The sequence below is a fragment of the Podarcis filfolensis genome (assembly GCF_964270895.1).
Source record: "Podarcis filfolensis genome assembly, chromosome: 7".
Taxonomy (NCBI): domain Eukaryota; kingdom Metazoa; phylum Chordata; class Lepidosauria; order Squamata; family Lacertidae; genus Podarcis; species Podarcis filfolensis.
The window spans coordinates 26,956,263-26,967,482 of NC_139603.1; the positions used below are offsets into that span (position 1 = coordinate 26,956,263).

General features: G+C 48.8%; 1 protein-coding gene across 1 annotated transcript; it reads right to left on the reverse strand.

Annotated features, from left to right (window-relative positions):
• Positions 1-338: 338 nt before the first annotated feature.
• Positions 339-5,929, reverse strand: LOC310767178 (tubulin beta-2 chain). The gene is made up of 4 exons (XM_083624139.1): positions 5,754-5,929; positions 3,637-3,745; positions 3,080-3,190; positions 339-1,626 (listed from the first exon to the last, which is right to left on the reverse strand). Exons 1-4 carry the CDS (start codon positions 5,808-5,810, stop codon positions 566-568), a joined length of 1,338 nt encoding a protein of 445 aa, XP_083480265.1. The 5' UTR covers positions 5,811-5,929; the 3' UTR covers positions 339-565.
• Between the last annotated feature and the right edge of the window lie 5,291 nt (positions 5,930-11,220).

Sequence of the window (11,220 nt, forward strand, 5' to 3'; positions counted from 1 at the left end):
GCTTGCGAATAGCTTCCTGAAGCATGGAGAGCGAGAGGGGTCGGTGCGCACCAACGCCTCTCGCTCTCCAGGCTTCAGCGAAAGCCTGCATTCGCCCCATAGGACACACACACATTTCCCCTTCATTTTTGGAGGGGGAAAAGTGCGTCCTATGGGGCGAAAAGTACGGTATGTAGCATTCTGATAATCGGTCCAGTTCATTCACATTTTATTTACTTGCATGACGGCTGCAACACTTCTGTCGCAGAAGTAGCATAATAATTTCCCACTGTTCCCCGACTTGGCTTCATTACTGCTCTGCAGTTTTACAACACAATAAAAGAATCCAGACAACAGCGTGAAACACAAATGCCTTTTATGTTTGTATCAGACATTTAGACAGAAGACTTTTTCATAACTCTTTTGCAACTACTGTTACACAACGAGTAAATCTGCTGACAAAGCCAGCAGAGAAAGCACCAAGTTGAACTGAAAAAGCATGCATCAGCAGATCTGAACAGACTGTGCCCCAAAACACTTGCCCCATTGCACTAAACTTGCCCCACTGCACTAAACCACCGCCATCCTAAGCCTCGTCTTCCTCGCCTTCCTCTTCAAACTCTCCTTGCTCGTCCGCTGTGGCGTCTTGATATTGCTGGTATTCGGAGACCAGGTCATTCATGTTGCTCTCGGCCTCCGTGAACTCCATCTCATCCATGCCCTCTCCGGTGTACCAGTGCAGGAAGGCCTTTCGGCGGAACATGGCCGTGAACTGCTCAGAGATCCTCTTGAACAGCTCCTGGATGGCCGTGCTGTTGCCAATGAAGGTGGCGGACATCTTGAGGCCTCGCGGAGGGATGTCACACACGGCCGTCTTCACGTTGTTGGGGATCCACTCGACAAAGTAGCTGCTGTTCTTGTTCTGGACGTTGAGCATCTGCTCATCCACTTCCTTCATGGACATTCTGCCCCGGAAAATGGCTGCCACCGTCAGGTAGCGCCCGTGGCGCGGGTCACAGGCCGCCATCATGTTCTTAGAATCGAACATCTGCTGGGTCAGCTCTGGCACCGTCAGGGCCCGGTACTGCTGGCTTCCGCGGCTCGTGAGGGGAGCAAAGCCGGGCATGAAGAAATGCAGGCGAGGGAAGGGCACCATGTTGACCGCCAGCTTGCGGAGGTCGGCATTCAGTTGGCCAGGGAACCGCAGGCAGGTGGTGACGCCACTCATGGTGGCCGACACCAAGTGGTTGAGGTCCCCGTATGTCGGAGTCGTGAGTTTGAGTGTGCGGAAGCAGATATCGTACAAGGCCTCATTGTCAATACAGTAGGTTTCATCCGTGTTCTCCACCAGCTGGTGGACGGACAGCGTGGCATTGTAGGGCTCCACCACTGTGTCCGACACCTTAGGGGATGGCATCACACTGAACGTGTTCATGATCCGGTCGGGATACTCCTCCCGGATCTTGCTGATGAGGAGCGTCCCCATTCCAGAGCCCGTGCCACCGCCCAGGGAATGGGTCAGCTGAAAGCCCTGCAAGCAGTCACAGCTCTCTGACTCCTTCCTTACCACATCCAGCACAGAGTCCACCAGCTCCGCTCCCTCCGTGTAGTGGCCCTTGGCCCAGTTATTCCCAGCACCACTCTGGCCTAGAGGAGGAAGCAGAAAGGTGATGAACGAGCAGAAGCTACAGCTGCCAACACTTTCAATGCATAAAGGGTGGAACTGCTAAAGCAAACCAGCTGGAGCCAAACTGTGCATTTCTTTTTAAATTTTGGTTATGACCTCTTCAGGGGGGCACAGTCTGTAACAGCCCTAAGAAATGGTTCTGTTGTGTTCTTGGATAAGCAATCCATCAAGTGCTAGAACATTGGTATTTCCTTCATATATCTCCTCCAAATATTTATTTGCATGCAAACGCTAAACTGCATGGCCAAGAAATTTGCATGCAACAGGGATCCATGGTCAATCTAGCATAGTGTCAGGTCTGCAGATATGGACAGGAGTTTCCAATAAGAGTTAATGAGCCTCTGACAGGTTTATAGTCTATTTACAATAACACAAAGAGAGCGGCACTGAGCCAACTTCTCTCAGGGTATCAGTTGTTCACTCTGAATCTCCTCCCCTTTTGCAGCACGAAGGGCGCCGATTCCCTGTCCTTCTGCCCCTGTGCTTTCGTTGCTCCTTAACCCTTTCCTGCCTCCTAGTCCGAGGGGAGGGAGGAACATCCTCCCCGCTCTCAAAGTAAGAGCCTTCCAAACTCTCCCTCCCTCCTGGTTGCCTAGCAACTTTATCAGGGCTGTCTATCTCCTCCTCCTCCTCCTCCTCCGACTGCGAGGTTTCTTAATCTACTGTTCTCTCTGTTACTGAGAACACTGAAGGAAGGGGGGCAATTACCCCCTTCCTCCTCATTAAAGGCTGCTCTGTGACTGCCTGCCTGCCTTGTCTGAGTCAGACCAGTCTCTGGCATCTGACACTGGCCAGCCCCTGACACATGGAATCATAGAACTGTAGAGTTGGAAGGGACATCGATGATCATCTAGTCCAACTCCCTGCAATGCAGGAATCTTTCACCCTACGTGTGCCTCGAACTCACAACCCTGCAATTAAGCGTCTCATGCTCTATCGACTGAGCTATCCACGGTGTGTTCTGGTTAAGGGAGAGAAGGCTGCCCTTTCTCTTGTGGCGATATGCCCCAAATCCTGGAATATCTCATCCATTTCACCATGGGAGAGATGCAGGAATGATCCCTTGACCCATTTTTCTGCCAATACATGGGAAACAGGAAATGCATACTTGCCCATCCTACTCCTATTGTGAAAGCTCATAATGGCAGAACCCTACGCAGAGATTGATGCCTGACAACTTTAAAGAGGACCACACATGCTGATGCAAGTGAATGCCAATTGGCTTCAAGCCAAGCTGACTGTAGCACTCATGCTTCACTTGGTGGTGGAGAAGAGGAGGTACTGAAGGTGAACTGGAACAGATCGGTAGATTTCTAGCCAGCAAACCCTTGATCTAGGCAGAGAGGACCTGAGCTTCTGAGTTCATTTTCGCTTGGGCCACCCGTATTAGAACAGCCATGTTGAAACACTTACCAAAGACAAAGTTGTCAGGTCTAAAGATCTGCCCAAAAGGTCCAGACCTGACCGAGTCCATTGTGCCAGGCTCCAAGTCCACAAGGATGGCACGGGGCACGTACTTGTTACCTGCAGTGGTGGTGGTGGAGGGACGACAAAAGACACTCAGCGTTACAGACCTGCTGTCAGCAGATTTCGTGGGCTGGGGAGGGGAGGGGAATCCGCACAAAACCCAACACAAGGCAGCTCCTATGCTCTTGGCAACCTCATTACTATTCACCGGAGAGACACAGCAACTCTCTAAACAGATAAAAGGAGTGGGGGAGGTGCAGATTTAAAGGGAACAGCCTAATGAAACCAGGCTTGAATTTTAAGTAGGCATTAAAGCGTTGCCAAGGATTTCAATAGCTGCTTAAAGGCCCCGGCTTGCCAGGGTTTTGTCACGCTTGCTGCTCTCCCAGTGCCCATGACATTTTTTGAAGAATCTATCAGCAGCTTTCCTCCCCGGCCTCCCTCCTCTCTCTCTCTCTCTCTCTCACACACACACCCACACCCCGCTCCCTCCCCAAGGTTACCAGTTGCTTCATTGTAGTAGACATTGATCCTCTCTAGCTGTAGGTCGCTGTCTCCGTGGTAGCTGCCGGTGGGGTCAATTCCGTGCTCATCGCTGATGACCTCCCAGAACTGGAATGGGAATTTTGGAGAGCTATTAGCAACTGCCTCTGAAATGCCTAGAAGGCTGACTCCCCCTCCCCCCCAAAAACCCACATGCCGCTTGCTGGCACGCCTTGCCAAAATCCCGTTGTCAGGGCTGCCAGATTCCCAGCTGAAAAGAGCTTCTGCCGTGGGAAATGAGGCAGATCAAGGCAAACGCTTAAGAGCTCTGGCAGCCCAGGTGGCTGCCTTGACAGCAGCTCGAAGCACAAAGAAACAGCACCGCTGCAATACTCCACATGCAACCCACAAAGGAAGCACAATGCACCAGGATGCCATTGACAGCTCTTTAAAATCTCCGTTTATAATTCTGAAATACGTTGCATGGTGGGCAGTGAGAAAAGGATGGCTGCAGAAGATTTTTCAGTACTGCTTTCCTTAAAAATAAATAATTCACTCCTTATGTTTGTAGGTATTTTCTCTGCTCTATCTTTTGTAATTCAAGCCTCTGTCTTGAATGTGCTTGGGTTTGTTCAGTTTTAACCGTATTTAAAAATTGAATGGTGATCTTTCGTTGTGTGGAGGAGTGGGGAGGAAAAGGTGCCACCAAGCCCATGTACACACCCACTTGCGCCCCACCTTAGCGGCACTAGAAAGGCTATTGTCTCCTGGTGCTGTTCTCTCAAACACAAAACCAAACCAGCACCAGCCTCTCTGCCCATGATCATAACCAAAATGGGAGCAGAAAGCCACTCTTTGCTTCATATCCTTGAAAAGGTAACCTTAGAAGCTGCTAGGAAACTTGCTTATGAGAGGACCATTGGGCGTGTGTCCCCAGATCTGTGACAATGTTTTCTGAGCAAGCACTAAGGTCTAAGGTGTGTGTGTGGGGGGGGGGGTGCTTTATGCTCACAGAAAAATGCCCTGCAGTGTCGCAGGTTAAAGACCACTTTCCATTCACTTGAGAGCCTCGAGATACATGCTGTGTGGACCACACTATTACTGCATAGCCTGCCAAGGTGGTAGCACCAACTCTAAATATTTTCAAAGCGAATTCAGTATTTCTTCGTTCCCTTTCACAAAAGAGAAGAGGAAAGCCCAGCAGGGGCAACCAGGTCCCCAAGCAAGTCAAGCTCAAAATAATAGGCTCATATGATCTACCCAAACTGAATTCAGAGAAAGCACTGTGACGAGGGAAGCAACATGAAGACGGAGTACTATTCATCGAACTTTAAAATCCCCTTTACTGCAGAATCTAGCCCAATACCGTATTAGAAGAGAGGATACCAGTGAGCTTAGAGATGACTATAGACCCCCCCCCTCGACTTACTGAAAGCTATATTGTCTCTGTACCAGCATTGAGGGTGTGGCTGGGAATTGAGTTACCAGCTACCCTTACTTGTCAAAAATAAAACAAGCGGCTGGTGAAACCCAGCCATATGGGCGGGGTATAAATAAAATTGTTAAAGCACCAGATCCAGTCCCATCTACACACAAAAAACCAACACCACCCGGATTTGGAATTTTGTGTGTGTGTGTGTGTGTGTGTGTGTGTGTGTGTGTGTGTGTGTCTTTGTGACATGAGCGCTGACTCAAAGCACGAAGTGCCTACAACAAGGCGGGATGAGGAAACGCCTTTTTCTAGACCCCTTATTAGAGCACCGGTTCCTGCTAGCAGCTCACACATCAAAGGCAACGAATGGGACTATCCAACGCGACCAGCATTTTCTATTCTCCTCCCTCCCCTCCGCAAGGGGCGTGTAACAAAGGAACCGGCTGCAGCAGAGGATGAACGCGCCGTCGAGCGGGGGCAGAGGTGGTGAAGAATACATCTCTCAAAATTGTGAGACGAAGACATAAAAAGAGAGAGAGAAAATGCTGAGTTGCTGAATAGGCTCCTTCGATGCGCAGGAGGCCGAGGTCATTGAACCCCACCCGAGTTAGAGACGCGTGGAACGCCTGGAATTGGCGACTCCCTGCACCGCGTGTAACAATAGAGACGCCCCCCTTTCCTCTCCTGCCCCTGTCCAGACCATACCTTCGCCCCTATCTGGTTGCCACACTGGCCGGCCTGGATGTGCACGATCTCACGCATGGCGACGGCTTGACTCCGGGCTGACCCCCCACTCGCTGGCCGCTTCTGCCTCCGGCGCGCCCACCTGCCTGACCTCGGCTCTCTTCAGCACCGGCAACAAGCAACAGGGAGCGCCTCGGCCGGGAGCTGCTTTTTATACGGGGAGCGCCGATCCCCGCCTTTCTGCAGCCCAAGCCCCACCTACTCCCATTCACAGCTGCCTCCTCGGCTCGGGTGATGTAATGCGCCCAGTAGCTGACGGCGGATGGGGGGGACGGGGGGAGACGACGGATCCGCAGAAGTCCGTCCATCCCCTCTCCCCCACCCTCGGTTGATTTTATTTTTTAATAGAATGCATTCAGACATTTGCTTGGAGGTTTATCATATCGTAATTGCTGACCCATCTCTTCTCTCTCCCTTCGCTTTCTGATATATATACAGTGGTACCTCGGGTTACATACGCTTCAGGTTACAGACTCCACTAACCCAGAAACAGTACCTCGGGTTAAGAACTTTGCTCCAGGATGAGAACAGAAATCGTGCTGGGGGCGCAGCGGCAGCAGGAGGCCCCATTAGCTAAAGTGGTGCTTCAGGTTAAGAACAGTTTCAGGTTAAGAACGGACCTCCGGAACGAATTAAGTACGTAACCAGAGGTACCACTGTACTTAACCCGAGGTACCACTGTACTGTATGTTGGTGTAGCGGGGGTGGGGACACGGAAAGGCAGCTGCCACCCAAAATCAATAAAAATCCCATGCCCTTTTAAAATGTGCTTTTTTGGGGGGCCCTGTTGGGTCGTTGTTTTATTTTTATTATGTATTTTTTTGGTTTTATATCTTTATTTTATTATGTGAACCGCCCGGAGGGCCCCCGTATAGGGCGGTATAATTAATAAAAGTAATTAATAATTTATTAATACAATTAATAAATACAACAACAACAAAATAAATAAAAATATATAGCCAACTGAAGTTCTCCCCCCTCCCCAACAAGAGGCCTGCCCCCTAACAAAAATCCTAGCTACGCCCTGCCCCTCCTTGGCGACGCCCCATGTATTTAAAGGCGGTCGGAAGCTTCAAGTTGAAATGGACCGGAGGAACAGAAACAGCCTCCATCCTCGTCCCTCTCTGTCTCCAGCAGGACTTTCCCCCTGAAATATACTTGGAGTCGAAACACCCCCCCCCCCGACTCTTCTTCTTGTTCTTCTTCTTCTTCTAAAGGATGGAGTGGAGCGGCTTTGTTCTCGACTCCCCCAGTGAGAAAAGATAACGTGATGGGGTCAGGGACAGAGGAGGAAGGGAAGAGAAAAAGAATCTGCTGCGCGCGGGGCTCCGGCATTTGCAGTATTTGCAGCATCCGGCCGCGCCCTCCGGCTCCCCCCCCCCATCCTTTTGTTTCTTAAGAGAAGCCCCCCCGCCCCGCCCTCCGTTTGCAGCTGCCAACGCTGCAAGGTGGCAGGCAGGCAGCGCGCTCGGGCGCGGCCTTTGCTGCAGTTTCTCTCTGCCATCCTTCTCCCCACGTGCTTTCCCCGCCCTACCCCTGTCGAGATCGAGGGCTGGTATGCAAAGGTGCAAGGCCAGGCCACTCTCTCCCCTGCCTGGCTCCCCATTTCTGCAGGCGGAAACACGAGTCTGGGCGTGTTTATTAGCGAGCGAGCCCAGTGGGTGACTTGAATGAGGACGAGTCCCCCTGTTAGCAAGGTGGTGGTGGGAGGAGGAAAGGACCACGGCGCCTTTTAAGCTCTGGAGTCAGATCCACAGCTAAACCTGGGTTGGCACCGGGTGTGGCTGGAAGCAGGCTGGTTCACGTGAACAGAATGAGAAGGAGCTGGTGATACAACTGAACAAAACCCGCAAGGCCCTTTCTCATCCCAGCTACAAGGCTCCAAATAATGTGGAATAAGAAGTTTTAAAAAAGCTGGTTCGGGGACCATAGCCAAATAAGCGCATCGATTCTCTTTGCTCCTTGGATCAAAAGCAAGATACAAGGCAATGCATGCCTTAAAAAATAATAATGATGAATTTAAGACGGATAACTCATCATTAAAGGGTAATGCTGCTTCCAGAACAAATGCAATTCACGCACGAGTCTCAAGAAGATCTTTTGCTCCGTCTGGAGCGTTTTACATGACCTGGGTTAGCTAAACGGCTCACCCAGGATTTCCCTGAGGAGCGATTCAGCTATGTAGATGCATCAGTCTCGTTTGATTTGCAGTGCGATTCGTGGGTATAATTTTATTGCTGATGTTATGTTATTCACCGCCATGGTTTTTATTTTATTTTAATTGATGATGATGATTGCAAATAAGGCTGCAGAAGGTTCTGGGTTCATTTTTAAAGTCTTGTCTGAGGACGCAGCACTTCTTTTCTTCCCAGCCAATAAACACTGTTGCTAATCGGTGTCTTCTCTTTTCCCGTCTACGCCTTGCCCGGTGTTCTAGAGACAATGATGAGGTCAGCTTCCCATCTTCCAGGGAAGAGAGGATACATTTCAAGCTGGCAACGGAGCGGCTTTCGAGCAACGTAATATCGGGAGGGGGTGACTCAGGGCTGCCGGCTGCCTTCTGCCAGATCGTCACTGGGAGGGGAACTCCGCCTTATCCTCTCTTCCTCCCTGCAAAGAGGATGAAACGATCCAAGCCAGGGGGTAACAGTTTGGTATTTGCTCTCTTGCATATTTTGCTGCTGTGCCTGTGGAGGAAGGGAAGACAGAGGGCGTGAATAGTATCACACCATATTCCTCGCAACGCAGCCTGAGTGGCTGGTCGCAGCAGCGCTTTATCTCAAACCTGCTATTAGCAGAGGCAACGCGTTTCATTCTGTTTCTGTGTGCTCAGCAGACAGACAACAACAAGAGCAAGTGGCTAAAAGGAGCAGCTTATTTTCCCCCTTTGTTTTCTAGCCAGCTAGAACTATAACTGTATCACGTTTCGATCTGGCCTGTGTGTTTACTCCGGGGGTGGGGCAGATCCACCGAATTTAATAGCGCTTATTCTCCATTCCCATAAAGCTATCCACCTTACTGAACACAGTGGATCTTCCTTCCGAAGAAACAAGACAAGCGAAACTGCAAATCCAAGATTACGCTTGGGAGTGAAGCCTCACTGAACATAAGTGGAATTGACCTTCAAATAAAATTGGGTGAAATTTAATGCTCCTCGTTACTACTTAAGAAGCCAATTACCAATTCTTATCCCTTGAGTATTCACTATTTTCAATTCTTGGTTATCATTTATAAGATTTATTACCCGCCCTTCTCAAGGAAATCCCAGAGCAAGTTACAACAAAGAGAAAATGCAATTTTGTAGCAGATAAAAGTCCGTATAATCTTAAAACACATAAAGGTAAAAGTAAAGGGACCCCTGACCATTAGGTCCAGTCATGGCTGACTCTGGGATTTCGGCGCTCATCTCGCTTTACTGGCCAAGGGAGCCAGCGTACAGCTTCTGGGTCATGTGGCCAGCATGACTAAGCCGCTTCTGGTGAACCAGAGCAGCGCACGGAAACGCCGTTTACCTTCCCGCCGGAGTGGTGCCTATTTATCTAATTGCACTTTGATGTGCTTTTGAACTGCTAGGTTGGCAGGAGCAGGGACCAAGCAACGGGAGCTCACCCCATCACAGGGATTCGAACCGCCGACACATACAAGCGTTCTAAAATGGAATAGAGCAATATATAATTAAAAAGTGTCAGATATTCAGCTAAACTACCAGGCTGGGTTTTTTTTTTTTTTTTTTTTAAAAAAACACCCTTATATTCCTTTTATAAGTAACACAACTCCCAGACTACAGGATTTCCAAAGAATTTGGAAGAAATTGAAATAAAAATAAAAGTATCAGTATTCAAATTTATTTTAGTCACAGACCAGCATATGATTAAAAAACAACAACAGATAAACTGAACACATAAGACTTAAAACAGGTAAGGGATAAAAAAACTAGTAATTAAAAGGTGATTATATCATGCATACTTAAAAAGATAGAAACAATGACAAAAGATTAAAAGGTTATACCCAGATGGGTGGGGTATAAATAATAATAATAATAATAATAATAATAATAATAATAATAATGAAGGGAGTGTGAAGGAGCACAGCTTCTTGGCTAAAATCAAGTGTAAAAATAAAAGTATTATCAAGAGACACCAACCGGTATGTATAACCTCATGTTTTCCATATTTGTGAGACAAGACTTTGCTGTTTTATTTGCAAAGCAAATCTTTAGACTTGAGCATAGAATTTTGTCAACGATATTCTTTATTCCTTTTCCAAGGAACAGAGTAATCCTGTTTTGCCTTATATAGCTCAACACAGCACTGTCAAATATTGATTATACAGACAGCATAGGATGCTCTCTGCTGCATATGAGCCAATTTTAGTCTATTATTGCGATACACATTTATTCTGTTTGACATGTTTCCTCGAGATATATGAGGGAACCACAGAATAGCCCTCCATGGATATTGTATTTTGCTGCGTCTGAATGTGCTGGGATTCCTGACAAGCTGCCTTTCCAACACATGCACATGTAGGCAGAGGTTTTCCTGTAGGAGAAAGAAAGGGAGGGAATGTCTGAAAGAGCATTTAACCACCCGCAGTCTGAAAGAGAGTTGAGCAAAAGCAGCGCTATACCGCTCTCGTTTGTGTAGGTCGCCTCTTTTAAAAAACTGGACTTTCCAGGCCTGTCATCTTGGTGGCGGCAAGGATCAGCCAAACCCAAAACTGCAGTCCTGGATTCACCACCACTCCCGAAAAGGCTTATTATATAATTAACAGTGCAACTTTGATGACACCCAGAGTTCTTGGCGTCCGTCTGCCTTGAGAGACAATGGAGTGTGCCTCCGGGAGTGAAGTCAAACCACTGGGTTAGCAGCACCAAAGTGGCCTCCCTGGGGCGCAAGTCTGGGCAGCGTGAATGAAGGTCCTGGACTGCCAAGCTAATACGACCCCCTTCTTGGCCTGGCTGATGTGGTCCAAAGGAAAGCAGAGCAAGACGTTTGGCACCAGTTTGGCTGCAGGAATTGCCGGAAGGAGGCGTAGAAGGCGCCATCCAACCATCTTAGGAACTCCACTCCATATTTGTGTAGGGTTTACTCCAGGGGTCAGCAAACCTTTTCAGCAGGGGGCCAGTCCACTGTCCCTCAGACCTTGTGGGGGGCTGGACTATATTTTGAAGAAAAAATAATAATAATGAATGAATTCCTATCCCCACAAATAACCCAGAGATGCATTTTAAATAAAAGGACACATGTAAAAACGCACTGATTCCCAGACCGTCTGTGGGCCAGATTTAGAAGGCGATTGGGCCGGATCCGGCCCCAGGCCCTTAGTTGCCTACCCATGGTTTACGCCTTAGCTTTTTCTTCTCCCAAAGATGTCTTGCAAGGCAGTGCAAGTCCTTCTCCTAGAAGGGCTACCTTCCCAGGTTGACGAG